At 47.3% G+C, this 14,936-nt stretch overlaps 2 protein-coding genes across 5 annotated transcripts in view; both read left to right on the top strand.

Annotated features, from left to right (window-relative positions):
- Positions 1-8,829, top strand: part of LOC121548413 (leucine-rich repeat-containing protein 36-like) — a 57,220-nt gene extending 48,391 nt beyond the window's left edge. For both annotated transcript variants that reach the window (XM_041859844.1, XM_045209961.1), the window contains 7 exons: positions 4,470-4,883; positions 5,418-5,761; positions 7,011-7,170; positions 7,435-7,625; positions 7,933-8,032; positions 8,268-8,379; positions 8,554-8,829. In XM_041859844.1, the coding sequence (XP_041715778.1) occupies positions 4,470-4,883; positions 5,418-5,761; positions 7,011-7,170; positions 7,435-7,625; positions 7,933-8,032; positions 8,268-8,379; positions 8,554-8,686 (1,454 nt within the window). In that variant the 3' untranslated portion in view covers positions 8,687-8,829. The remainder of the gene's footprint in view (positions 1-4,469; positions 4,884-5,417; positions 5,762-7,010; positions 7,171-7,434; positions 7,626-7,932; positions 8,033-8,267; positions 8,380-8,553) is intronic.
- A 241-nt stretch (positions 8,830-9,070) lies between these two features.
- LOC121548197 (BTB/POZ domain-containing protein KCTD19) overlaps positions 9,071-14,936 on the top strand; it is a 35,671-nt gene continuing 29,805 nt past the window's right edge. For all 3 annotated transcript variants that reach the window (XM_041859574.2, XM_041859573.2, XM_041859575.2), the window contains exons 1-5: positions 9,071-9,682; positions 10,315-10,462; positions 10,945-11,133; positions 12,961-13,083; positions 14,245-14,449. In XM_041859574.2, coding sequence (XP_041715508.2) covers positions 9,407-9,682; positions 10,315-10,462; positions 10,945-11,133; positions 12,961-13,083; positions 14,245-14,449 — 941 coding nt within the window. In that variant the 5' untranslated portion in view covers positions 9,071-9,406. The remainder of the gene's footprint in view (positions 9,683-10,314; positions 10,463-10,944; positions 11,134-12,960; positions 13,084-14,244; positions 14,450-14,936) is intronic.

Here is a 14,936-nt window from a genome sequence, read left to right as displayed (position 1 = left end):
GAGGGTAAGGACATGGACCTACAGGGAGAGGGTAAGGACATGGACCTACAGTATGGGAGAGGGTAAGGACATGGACCTACAGTAGGGAAGAGGGTAAGGACATGGACCTACAGGAGAGGGTAAGGACATGGACCTACAGGGAGAGGGTAAGGACATGGACCTACAGGGAGAGGGTAAGGACATGGACCTACAGTGGAGAGGGTAAGGACATGGACCTACAGTAGGAAGAGGGTTAGGACATGGACCTACAGTTGGGAGAGGGTAAGGACATGGACCTACAGGGAGAGGGTAAGGACATGGACCTACAGGGGAGAGGGTAAGGACATGGACCTACAGGGAGAGGTAAGGACATGGACCTACAGGGAGAGGGTAAGGACATGGACCTACAGTTGGGAGAGGGTAAGGACATGGACCTACAGGGAGAGGGTAAGGACATGGACCTACAGGAGAGGGGTAAGGACATGGACCTACAGGGAGAGGGTAAGGACATGGACCTACAGGGGAGAGGGTAAGGACATGGACCTACAGTATGGGAGAGGGTAAGGACATGGACCTACAGTAGGAGAGGGTAAGGACATGGACCTACAGGGAGAGGGTAAGGACATGGACCTACAGTGGAGAGGGTAAGGACATGGACCTACAGTATGGGAGAGGGTAAGGACATGGACCTACAGGGAGAGGGTAAGGACATGGACCTACAGTTGGGAGAGGGTAAGGACATGGACCTACAGGGAGAGGGTAAGGACATGGACCTACAGTATGGGAGAGAGGGTAAGGACATGGACCTACAGGAGAGAGGTATGAGACATGGACCTACAGTAGGGAGAGGGTAAGGACATGGACCTACAGGGAGAGGGTAAGGACATGGACCTACAGGGAGAGGGTAAGGACATGGACCTACAGTGGGAGAGGGTAAGGACATGGACCTACAGGGAGAGGGTAAGGACATGGACCTACAGGGAGAGGGTAAGGACATGGACCTACAGTATGGGAGAGGGTAAGGACATGGACCTACAGTATGGGAGAGGGTAAGGACATGGACCTACAGGGAGAGGGTAAGGACATGGACCTACAGGGAAGAGTAGAGACATGGACCTACAGGGAGAGGGTAAGGACATGGACCTACAGGGAGAGGGTAAGGACATGGACCTACAGTATGGGAGAGGGTAAGGACATGGACCTACAGGGAGAGGGTAAGGACATGGACCTACAGGGAGAGGGTAAGGACATGGACCTACAGGGAGAGGGTAAGGACATGGACCTACAGTATGGAAGAGGGTAAGGACATGGACCTACAGTATGGGAGAGGGTAAGGACATGGACCTACAGGGAGAGGGTAAGGACATGGACCTACAGGGAGAGGGTAAGGACATGGACCTACAGGGAGAGGGTAAGGACATGGACCTACAGTATGGAGAGAGGGTAAGGACATGGACCTACAGGGAGAGGGTAAGGACATGGACCTACAGGGAGAGGGTAAGGACATGGACCTACAGGGAGAGGGTAAGGACATGGACCTACAGGGAGAGGGTAAGGACATGGACCTACAGGGAGAGGGTAAGGACATGGACCTACAGGGGAGAGGGTAAGGACATGGACCTACAGGGAGAGGGTAAGGACATGGACCTATAGGGAGAGGGTAAGGACATGGACCTACAGGGAGAGGGTAAGGACATGGACCTACAGTAGGAGAGGGTAAGGACATGGACCTACAGGGAGAGGGTAAGGACATGGACCTACAGGGAGAGGGTAAGGACATGGACCTACAGTGGGAGAGGGTAAGGACATGGACCTACAGGGAGAGGGTAAGGACATGGACCTACAGTATGGAAGAGGGTAAGGACATGGACCTACAGGGAGAGGGTAAGGACATGGACCTACAGTGGGAGAGGGTAAGGACATGGACCTACAGGGAGAGGGTAAGGACATGGACCTACAGGGAGAGGGTAAGGACATGGACCTACAGTGGAGAGGGTAAGGACATGGACCTACAGGGAGAGGGTAAGGACATGGACCTACAGGGGAGAGGGTAAGGACATGGACCTACAGTATGGGAGAGGGTAAGGACATGGACCTACAGTATGGGAGAGGGTAAGGACATGGACCTACAGTATGGGAGAGGGTAAGGACATGGACCTACAGGGAGAGGGTAAGGACATGGACCTACAGTATGGGAGAGGGTAAGGACATGGACCTACAGTATGGGAGAGGGTAAGGACATGGACCTACAGTATGGGAGAGGGTAAGGACATGGACCTACAGGGAGAGGGTAAGGACATGGACCTACAGGGAGAGGGTAAGGACATGGACCTACAGGGAGAGGGTAAGGACATGGACCTACAGTATGGAAGAGGGTAAAGACATGGACCGACAGGGAGAGGGTAAGGACATGGACCTACAGGGAGAGGGTAAGGACATGGACCTACAGGGAGAGGGTAAGGACATGGACCTACAGGGAGAGGGTAAGGACATGGACCTACAGGGAGAGGGTAAGGACATGGACCTACAGTATGGAAGAGGGTAAGGACATGGACCTACAGGGAGAGGGTAAGGACATGGACCTACAGTGGAGAGAGGGTAAGGACATGGACCTACAGGGAGAGGGTAAGGACATGGACCTACAGGGGAGAGGGTAAGGACATGGACCTACAGGGGAGAGGGTAAGGACATGGACCTACAGGGAGAGGGTAAGGACATGGACCTACAGGGAGAGGGTAAGGACATGGACCTACAGGGAGAGGGTAAGGACATGGACCTACAGGGAGAGGGTAAGGACATGGACCTACAGGGAGAGGGTAAGGACATGGACCTACAGGGAGAGGGTAAGGACATGGACCTACAGTATGGGAGAGGGTAAGGACATGGACCTACAGGGAGAGGGTAAGGACATGGACCTACAGGGAGAGGGTAAGGACATGGACCTACAGATGGGAGAGGGTAAGGACATGGACCTACAGGGAGAGGGTAAGGACATGGACCTACAGGGAGAGGGTAAGGACATGGACCTACAGTGGGAGAGGGTAAGGACATGGACCTACAGGGAGAGGGTAAGGACATGGACCTACAGAGGGAGAGGGTAAGGACATGGACCTACAGGGAGAGGGTAAGGACATGGACCTACAGGGAGAGGGTAAGGACATGGACCTACAGGGAGAGGGTAAGGACATGGACCTACAGGGAGAGGGTAAGGACATGGACCTACAGGGAGAGGGTAAGGACATGGACCTACAGGGAGAGGGTAAGGACATGGACCTACAGGGAGAGGGTAAGGACATGGACCTACAGGGAGAGGGTAAGGACATGGACCTACAGGGAGAGGGTAAGGACATGGACCTACAGGGAGAGGGTAAGGACATGGACCTACAGGGAGAGGGTAAGGACATGGACCTACAGGGAGAGGGTAAGGACATGGACCTACAGGGAGAGGGTAAGGACATGGACCTACAGGGAGAGGGTAAGGACATGGACCTACAGGGAGAGGGTAAGGACATGGACCTACAGTTGGAGAGGGTAAGGACATGGACCTACAGGGAGAGGGTAAGGACATGGACCTACAGGGGAGAGGGTAAGGACATGGACCTACAGGGAGAGGGTAAGGACATGGACCTACAGTAGGGAGAGGGTAAGGACATGGACCTACAGGGAGAGGGTAAGGACATGGACCTACAGGGAGAGGGTAAGGACATGGACCTACAGTATGGGAGAGGGTAAGGACATGGACCTACAGGGAGAGGGTAAGGACATGGACCTACAGGAGAGGGTAAGGACATGGACCTACAGGGAGAGGGTAAGGACATGGACCTACAGTATGGGAGAGGGTAAGGACATGGACCTACAGGGAGAGGGTAAGGACATGGACCTACAGGGAGAGGGTAAGGACATGGACCTACAGTATGGGAGAGGGTAAGGACATGGACCTACAGTATGGGAGAGGGTAAGGACATGGACCTACAGTATGGGAGAGGGTAAGGACATGGACCTACAGGGAGAGGGTAAGGACATGGACCTACAGTAGGGAGAGGGTAAGGACATGGACCTACAGTTGGGAGAGGGTAAGGACATGGACCTACAGTATGGGAGTCATGGACCTACAGGGAGAGGTAAGGACATGGACCTACAGGGAGAGGGTAAGGACATGGACCTACAGTATGAGGTGAGAGACATGGACCTAGGGAAAGGGTAAGACATGGACCTACAGTTGGGAGAGGGTAAGGACATGGACCTACAGGGAGAGGGTAAGGACATGGACCTACAGGGAGAGGGTAAGGACATGGACCTACAGGGAGAGTTTGGATTGCACTGCCATTTCAGATGAACATTTCACATCTGTGTACCAAAGACATACAGTAGGTGGTAGACGTGTGTTTGTCTAGTTCAGGACTAATGATTAAAGAACAGCCCAATCAACAAACATAGAGAGAAACATCACAACTTTACTCCTTCTAACACTGCTCATAACTGTGGTTCAGAGTTCCAGCCCCTGTCCTCTCCCCCTCGCTCCTCTCTGCGCTCCGGTCGCTCGCCAACCCGCTCCAGAGGCCGAGTCCGAGGCAGGGTGACCTTCGCTCAGGACTGTTCCAGTGACTACAACACCTCAGACGTGTCCACACCTGACCCTCAGGACCTCCAGCCCCACCTCCAGCCGTATGATGCCCCTGTGGGCAGGGGTCAGGCCCCATGGACCCCCCCACTGGAGACGGACCCAGAGCCACAAGACCCGGTACAGGCCCCAAAAGCCTGGGCCTCCGAGTGCAGCCATGCCCACTGGCCCTCCCTCTCCTCCAGCTTGACTCAACTACTCCAGCCCCTGGCTTCACCACCTCCCAGAGATACAGAGCTGGACCTGGAGGCCCGGACCAGCAGACTGCTGAGGCTCACCTCAGGTTAGAAGGCTAATCAATTACCAACAGTAATTTAGAGTACAGTTGTTTATAATATTATTCTAAGTAAAATGCAGTATAATACAGTAATTAACAGTATATAGTGTGATAACCAACTCACAGCCAGTATCAGGAAAGTGGACCATTACTATCTGGTGATATCACTGTGTGGTAGTAGTAGTGGTGTCACTAACAGCAGGTTCATGACTGGGTCTACTCGTTGCATTTTCCTTGTGAAAACGTATTCCGTAATTTACGCTCATGTTTCATTTTAGCCACTAGAGGGCATACTTGTACAAGGAAACTAAATACCCCATGTAAGAGAACTGTACAGACCAGGGTCAATGGTAGTAGTGGTCTCCTAGTCACTGTCTGCGTCCCAGACGGCATCCTCTATTCCCTATAGACCCTGGACCAAGGTGTGTAGTGCACTATATAGGGAATACGGTGATATTTAGGACACCAGTCTTTATCTCCTCTTCAGACCAAGCTACTTCTCTAAGAGATGAGCGTGTTTATGTCTCCTTCCCACTCAAGACCTGTATGTAGCCACTCACCTGTCAGACGACTCCACTGTCCTCCGGCGGTTCTCTGAAGGGGCCAGTCGGTGCCAGAGTCCAGCCCCACGGAGTGTCTCTGTGGACAGGCTGCTGAATCACCAGAGCCCCAGGCTTCAGCAGGCCTCCAGGCCTCAACATGGAGGATCTCCCCAGAGACAGAGCATGAAGCAGAGCTGCCTGGACGCTCTTACTCCCTCTGGTCCAGTAGACTACACTGGTCAGGCTGCTGGGTCCGGTCTCTACTCTGGCCTTTACAGCTCACCTCCCCTAGGGTCTGACCTGCAGACAGGCACCAGATACAACTCTGTCAGCGCTACACAGGTCAACATTTACATTTATATTCTAGTTTGATTTGAGAATGCTCCAGCCAGAGACAACAGGGACAAAGTTAGTCAGCACATGTTCCAACCCTGAACAACTTATAGTGAATGCAAATATGTGCCAACTTAATTACTGATATTTTTATACAACACACACATTTTTTTACATGTACATTTTTTTTGTCATTTAGCAGACGCTCTTATCCAGAGCGACTTACAGTTAGTGAGCGCATACATTTTTGTCATACTGGGCTCCCCGTGGGAATCGAACCCACAACCCTGGCGTTGCAAGCACCATGCTCTACCAGCTGAGCTACACGGGACCATATCAAAAGTAGCCTACAGTTTGATTACAGAAGTGCCATCAGAAGCTTTGTGGTCACTGCTCGGTGTTGTGGTATATAGTGGGTCAACAGCTGCCTGCGTCAACAGCACTAGAATAGCAGCAGCCCCAATTATTCCATTACAGTCATTCCAAAGCACCTTGGTTGTTGCATGAGGTGACAGGCCTTAATGCTAATGCAGGGAGCCTGTGGTCCGTGGCCCTACAGTAAGCCTACGTGGGTTTGACAGTATTTCTCACATCCCAAGCCAAACCCCCCCATGGAGAGCAATCTCCCCAAACGGAATTAAGTCTTACTGCCTTGGGAAATGGAGACATTTATTTGAGAAAGCTCGTTTAATTGAGGGATGAGCGTTTGGGTAAGACAACGCTGGCTTTGAGGCCTCTCTTATCTGTTCATAACCAAGGAGAGTAATTCGCTGTGAAAATATTGGGTTACTGTGTGATTGGCAGGGAAATTGGACATAGGGTACTGAGGAGGAGGACCTGTGGCTTAAAAAGGGTTCTGGAGGGAGTGTTGGGTTAGGAGCATTAGGGTTGGGTCAAAATTGGCACCCTATTCCCTATATAGTGTGCACTACTTTTTTATCAGGGCCCTATAAATGGAATAGGCTACCATTTGGGAGGAGCGTTAGTAATGTGAGAGGAGTGGGAACATGGCCTTATCTCAATACATTCCCTCTCACAACACAGTGACGCACACACAGACAATTTGGTCCGGCGCTCGGTCGGCCTAAAACACTAAATCTAACGTAGAAAGAGTACTTTCTAGTCAGGCGAGATCACAGCGTTAGAAACATTGCCCCGTCTTATTGTTATTGAAACAAGGATTTTTTTTAAAAATGTGGCCGTCGTGACAAACTTCTGTTTTCACTCGAACGTTAAGGCCTTACCATTGTATTTCCAGAGCTCCAGACCAGGGCTTGGTGACTGCCACTCTGTGCCCAGGAACCCCTCACCTCAGCCTGGGATGGCAGAGCTCTCCTCCTCCCTGAGAGGACTCCTGGACCTGGTGGACCAGCACTGGGTTGGCACACGCTCCCTCCACCTCAACCCCATCTTCCTGGGTACACAATCAGTGACTACCCTACGTCCCAAATGGCACCCTATTCCATATGTAGTGCACTACTTTTGACCAATGTATCGTCATCATCACTCACACAAACTGACGAATCAGGCCTGCCATTGTAACCATTCTAGATAACCATTCTAGATGTTTTTTTCTCAGACTAAGAAACGAGTTAGTCCTATGCTTGGCATTGCAACCTAACAAGAAACTTTCTAGACACTGTTCTCAGACTGTGTCACTTCCTGTCTTCTGTCTTCTCCAGGCCAGGCCTACGACCTGCTCTCTGCCCTGGGATCACCTCCTGCTGCTCCCTGTCTGAGAGAGACAGAACAGAAGGGAGACGGACAGAACAGAGGAGGAGAAGAACAGAGTGGGAGTCCTGCTGATGTGACTCCACAGGGCAGTGAAATAGCTCTCCTGAAGAGGAAGCTGACCGTCACACAACAGCAGCTGGTTAGTACCTCAACAACACTAGGGCTGCGTCCCAAATGCCACCCTATTCCCTACTGAATATAGTGCACTACTTTTGACCATGGCCCATAGAGCAAAACAGACAATAATTTGGCACCAGAATCTGAATTGAATTAGGTTAAATCCTGACCTAAATTATCTTCTCTCAGGGGGCAAATCCTAACTTCCATTTAAGTCAAAAAAATGTCACTTAATCTCCCGTTGACATCAACGCATGACTAAGTGAAAATTAATCTTAAGTGGAATTAAGGATTCGTCCCCTCGGCGTCTCTATTTGTCTGTGTTGCAGGAATCCCTGAAGAAAAGGCTTGTTGAGGCGCTGAAAGATAACTACAACTTGAGACTAACCAGCCTGAAGCAGGACTCCTCTACCACTGCTGAGAACAACTGTGAGTTGCCTTGGCTATGACACAGTGTATGTCTTTGGGATGGTGTGGACAAGTATCTCTCTCTCTGTCTCTGTCTCTGTCTCTGTCTCTGTCTCTGTCTCTGTCTCTGTCTCTGTCTCTCTCTCTCTCTCTCTCTCTCTCTCTCTCTCTCTCTCTCTCTCTCTCTCTGCTCTCACTCTCTGTGTATGTTTATGTGTGTGTGTGCACGTGCGTGCTTGTGTGTGAGTGTGTGTAGGTGGCAGGCAGTTGGACAGGTGTCTACAGAGACAGGTGAATGCTCTGAGAGAGCAGGAGACACACCTGAGACAGCTGGAACAGACCATGGTGCTTCTACAGGGCAATCACAGGTCAATACACACACACACACACACACACACACACACACACACACACACACATACACACATACACACACACACAGACACACACACACACACACACACACACATACAATTAACTCAAAATTCTGTCCGTCAAAAGTCTGTGCCAAGACTCAGCTTTTTGTCATGTATTTTCCACAGGTGTTTGGTGTCCAATAATAACTCTCTGTTGGGACATCTAAATGAACACACAACAGAAGTCCAGAGTCCAGAGTCCAGAGAATCCAGCCAGCAGACTAATCTAATGACTTCAGCATCGGAGATCAATTCATAGCCTACCCGAGTAGCCAAGCCTTTGTCCAGATTGTACTGCGTTCTAATTAATAAAGCTTACTCTGTAAACTTTGTAGGCTATGTTTGGCATACTGTGAAATACAGGCCTATTGCAAAATGTCTTTGTAATAGGCCGGGTTTTTATATGCACTCAAATGCATTTATAAAATAAAAAAAATTCACCACATCACCTCACTTCCAATGAAAGATCATGTTAGTTATCATAATACACTTTTTCTGTATGTCATTTATGTAATTACATGATAACAAAGTGATGTTTTCAATCAACCTCCAAAGCTGCTTGGTTTTCCTCCTTTCACGTGAGATGAATGACGTCACGCGCGAGCTCCAATGTAAATGACGTCACGTCGTTCCAGATAAAACGGCTCCTCTCAGACAGCGGTCAACTGACTACAAACTCTGCTTTCTTCGCAAATAACCCGCCTATCTTTTCAAACTCTTTTCAAACAGTAGCGCATGTTTTCAACAATTTGCTAAAATAGGCTACTACAAAGATTGAGTAGGAAGAAGGTAGCTAAAAGATAGCTGATGAATAATGAATGGCGGTGATTTTGCTAGCTAGCCAGGTGTTAGCAACGGGCAAAGTGAAGAGGACTAGGAGAGGAGACCATAGTTGCTGCTAGCTAGGTTTATAGCTAGCTTACTGTTTCTTGTCTGGATTTTGCGCAAAGTTTGTAAAAGAGTAAGCTACTAATGCCAAATGGCAACTGAGCAGGACAATCAATTTTGCTCCTTCAATGTTGGTGGATGTTTTTTCTCCATCCAGCTCAACCGACTTTCTCACCTTCAAGACTCCTTGCTGTTCAAAGACACATCTTCTGATCAGACTCCACGATGGTTTATCGACAGAGACGGATGCACATTCAGACATGTACATTATTATCTACAAACTGGAAAACTAGCTTCATCATGTGTATCAGAACTAAATATTTTATATGAGCTTACTGCAGGTCTACGCCTAACGTCACTGCTACAGGTAAATCAATTAATCAATCAACCCCTTGCTGTTTGCAAAGTAAAGGACATGCATGATTATTAGTCTACCTTATGTGGTAAAGAAAGGCAGCTAGGCTACTGTTGTTTTTCGCAACATCATTCAATCAAGGTTAAACGTTTTTTTTTAAACTACATCAAAACAATAAGGCTGCATTTAGAGGGAAAGCCCAAATCGGATATTTTTTTCACTAATTGGTCTTTTGACCAATCAGATCACCTCTGAAAAAAATTGATGTGAAAAGATCTGATGTGATTGGTCAAAAGACATTGTACTACATCATTGATTCTAACATAAAATTATACTGGACAAGCTTTTAAGAATAAGTTAACTTATGTCTAAAATATTTCATGTTTACTATCATAATTTATACTGTATATCCTATTGTGTACATATCAATTTTATTACTATGCATACTACCTTCCTCTAATTACTTGTTCTTTTTTTATCTTCTTTTTTTATTAGAATTTGGACTATTATTGATATTGATACTGTACTGCAATGTTGAGGGAGCTTTTATACCCGGTGCTGTAAACTGTATGTGACAAATAACATTTGATTTGATTTGAAGTGGGCCTACTCATGATTTATGTCCTCTGTTCATTTCCCACCAGGCCTTAGAGAACCTCAAGTCAGGGAAGCATTTCCTGCGAGCCCGGCCAGTAGACCTACAGGTGACTGAGAGAGCCACTCTGAACTACTGGAAGACCAGAATCTATAACACAAGACAGCCTGAACCCCTAGCCAGCCCAGTGTCCTCAGGTAGGCCCCCCCTAGCCAGCCCAGTGTCCTCAGGTAGGTAACACCAGACAGCCTGAACCCCTAGCCAGCCCAGTGTCCTCAGGTAGATAACACCAGACAGCCTGAACCCCTAGCCAGCCCAGTGTCCTCAGGTAGGTAACACCAGACAGCCTGAACCCCTAGCCAGCCCAGTGTCCTCAGGTAGGTAACACCAGACAGCCTGAACCCCTAGCCAGCCCAGTGTCCTCAGGTAGGTAACACCAGACAGCCTGAACCCCTAGCCAGCCCAGTGTCCTCAGGTAGGTAACACCAGCACAAGCTCAATACATGTTATTATGGCTGGACAATAGCTAAAGTCCCTCACCAGTCTTGAACCCGGGCTTCCCAGACTGTAGGCAAACTGTCTTAACTACTCCCAATACCCACTGGAGGAAGCTTACCTTGCTTACACAGGCAAGGATTGCTACAATATGATGTCACTGTGTTGTTGTGTTGTTGTGTAGTTCATGACGCGGTACCCCTGGGTTTGGTGGGGACTCCTCTGGTCGACGGTGATGAGGAGGCGCTGTACTGCTTCGTTCCCATGGAGACAGTCCGCCTGTACCCCGCACTGGTGACGCCTCACAACCTGCTGTGGCTGTGTGACGACCTGGCCGTCATCGAGTGTGACAGCCCTCTCTTCAGATTCATAGGTAAGCTTCACTTAATGATTGACTTAGGTCAAGGGACCATAGGCCATCGACGACTCTTCTCTGTTCTGGGCAGTGAGTCTTCTCAACCTTGTTCCGCCCCATTCCGGATGTTTTGGTGTCTGCCACAAGCTCCAGCTTTCCGTCAGTCATATCCAACAAAGAAATTAAAATCATACTAAAACTCAAAATCTAGAAAACTCTACAAGTATCGTACCCTTATTACACCCTCATTACAACCAAAAACACATCAATAGAAACTCAATGCAAGCTACTCTCTTCAGGCTCATAGGAAACTCAATGCAAGGTGTATTGGTTCATTGTCCTGTTGAAAAACAAATGATAGTCCCACTAAGCGCAAACCAGATGGGATGGTGTATCGCTGCAGAATGCTGTGGTAGCCATGCTGGTTAAGTGTGCCTTGAATTCTAAATAAATCACAGACAGTGTCACCAGTTCTTGACATTTTCCGTATTGACTGACCTTCATGTCTTAAAGTAATGATGGACTGTCATTTCTCTTTGCTTATTTGAGCTGTTCTTGCCATAATATGTACTTGGTCTTTTACCAAATAAGGCTATCTTCTGTATACCCCCCCTACTTTGTCACAACACAACTGATTGGCTCAAACGCATTAAGAAGGAAATAAATTCCACAAATTAACTTTTAAGAAGGCACACCTGTTAACTGAAATGCATTCCAGGTGACTACCTCATGAAGCTGGTTGAGAGAATGCCAAGAGTGTACAAAGCTGTCATCAAGGCAAAGGGTGGCTATTTGAAGAATCTCAAATATAAAATATATTTTGATTTGTTTAACACTTTTTTGGTTACTACATGATTCCATATGTTACTTGGCGTTACCTTAGATTGTAAACTATTAAAGATGGGGAGAGGTCTGTCCGTAATAAAGAGATGCTCTGCTTTTTTGACACCACACTCCACAAAGCAAGTTCTGCAGGCTCTAGTTTTGTCTTATCTTGATTATTGTCCAGTCGTGTGGTCAAGTGCTGCAAAGAAAGACCTAGTTAAGCTGCAGCTGGCCCAGAACAGAGCGGCACGTCTTGCTCTTTATTGTAATCAGAGGGCTGATATAAATACTATGCATGCCAGTCTCTCTTGGCTAAGAGTTGAGGAGAGACTGACTGCATCACTTCTTATTTTTATTAGAAACATTAATGTGTTGAAAATCCCAAATTGTTTGCATAGTCGACTTACACACAGCTCTGACACACACACTTACCCCACCAGACATGCCACCAGGGGTCTTTTCACAGTCCCCAAATCCAGAACAAATTCCAGAAAGCTTACAGTATAATATAGAGCCATTATTGCTTGGAACTCCCTTCCATCTCATATTGCTCAAATAAACAGCAAACCTGGTTTCAAAAAACAGATAAAGCAACACCTCACGGCACAACGCCTCTCCCCTATTTGACCTAGATAGTTTGTGTGTATGTATTGATATGTAGGCTACGAGATGTAGTTCTGTCCTTGAGCTGTTCTTGTCTATTAATGTTCTGTATTATGTCATGTTTCATGTTCTGTGTGGACCCCAGGAAGAGTAGCTGCTGCTTTCGCAACAGCTAATGGGGATCCTAATAAAATACCAAAATATGTGTTATTTCATAGTTTTGATGTCTTCACTATTATTCTACAATGTAAAAATGAAGAAAAACCCTTGAATGAGTAGGTGTGTCCAAACTGTTTGACTGGTAGCGTATGGCCAATGTGTGAATGTGTCTGTATTTCTGTGTGTATCTCTGAGAATGTGAAGAAGAAGCGTCTCCTAACCGTTGAGGAGAGTGATGTGTGTCTGTGTTCCGTTCAGCTAATTATCTTCAGACTGGAAAGATCTTGCTGCCGGAGGAGTTCAGTGATCATGAGAGGTTGACCCAGGAGGCCAGAGCGGCTGGCATGACGGACTTCATGGACGCATTACAGAAACGACTTGGTACACAGCCAGTTATTAATCACAAATGACTCGCAGCAAAACTCTTTATGCATCCCAAATGGCACCCTATCTATTCCTTATATAGTGCAATACTTTTTGTGCCCTTTGGGCTCAGGTCAAAAGTAGTGCACTAAATAGGGAATATGGCGCCTCTGTCTTTTTTAAATCTTTATCACAGCGCTGCCAAAAGGCTATTATTTAATGTCCAGAATAACACTGCCAAAAGGCTATTATTTCATGTCCAGAATGACACAGCACTGCCAAAAGGCTATTATTTCATGTCCAGAATGACACAGCACTGCCAAAAGGCTATTATTTCATGTCCAGAATAACACAGCACTGCCAAAAGGCTATTATTTAATGTCCAGAATAACACAGCACTGCCAAAAGGCTATTATTTCATGTCCAGAATGACACAGCACTGCCAAAAGGCTATTATTTCATGTCCAGAATGACACAGCACTGCCAAAAGGCTATTATTTAATGTCCAGAATGACACAGCACTGCCAGAAGGCTATTATTTCATGTCCAGAATAACACAGCACTGCCAAAAGGCTATTATTTCATGTCCAGAATGACACAGCACTGCCAAAAGGCTATTATTTCATGTTCAGAATGACACAGCACTGCCAAAAGGCTATTATTTCATGTCCAGAATGACACAGCACTGCCAGAAGGCTATTATTTCATGTCCAGAATGACACAGCACTGCCAAAAGGCTATTATTTCATGTCCAGAATGACACAGCACTGCCAGAAGGCTATTATTTCATGTCCAGAATGACACAGCACTGCCAAAAGGCTATTATTTCATGTCCAGAATAACACAGCACTGCCAAAAGGCTATTATTTCATGTCCAGAATGACACAGTGATTACATCCTTTTGGTTCGCTATAGATTAAAGACAACAAACTTTGCGACAGTTTATGAAAGTCTGATGTCATGTGATTCACAGTGAGACATGAACATGATTCTGTGGTGGCGTGGTTAAGTGACTCACACAGGATGCGTCCCAAATTGCACCCTGTTGCCTATATAGTGCATAATGGCCCACAGGGCTCTGGTCAAACGTAGTGCACTATATAGGGAATAGGGTGCCATTTGGGATGCTGTACGATGGTGTAACATGCTGGTAACTACAGTGTGTCATTCTTACCACAGAATTGATCGGTGATGACATCATGCTGCTTCAAGATGGCTGCCCTGAGATGAAGCAGCAGTTGACCCCTCAGCCTCTGTACATTATGACCTTTGACCTGTTGGTGAGGTACCAGGACTCGGCTCTGGGACAGCTCTGTGTAGACAGCAACATGGAGGGCAGCAGGCTGCACCTCTCTGGCAACGGGGTCGTCTTCCAACATGTGGAGTAAGTCCATTCAATTCAAAACACTTTATTTATCCCACAAGATGTGTAGATACATAACAAGTCTCTCCATTATCAGTGATGATTAGGGACAGGAGTTTCCTGATCTACTGACCTGACCAGGAAACACTCTGGGCCCTTGTTGTAGCCTATACCTACTGACCAGGAAACACTCTGGAACCTTGTTGTAGCCTATACATTTGAAGTCGGAAGTTTACATACACTTAGGTTGGAGTCATTAAAACTTGTTTTTCAACCAATCCACACATTTCTTGTTAACAAACTATAGTTTTGGCAAGTCGGTTAGGACATCTACTTTGTGCATGACACAAGTAATTTTACCAACAATTGTTTACAGACAGATTATTTCACTTATAATTCACTGTATCACAATTCCAGTGGGTCAGAAGTTTACATACACTAAGTTGACTGTGCCTTTAAACAGCTTGGACAATTCCAGAAAATGATGTCATGGCTTTAGAAACTTCTG

Source organism: Coregonus clupeaformis, chromosome 32 (assembly GCF_020615455.1).
Source record: "Coregonus clupeaformis isolate EN_2021a chromosome 32, ASM2061545v1, whole genome shotgun sequence".
Taxonomy (NCBI): Eukaryota; Metazoa; Chordata; class Actinopteri; order Salmoniformes; family Salmonidae; genus Coregonus; species Coregonus clupeaformis.
This window is presented reverse-complemented; position numbering and strand designations above follow the sequence as displayed.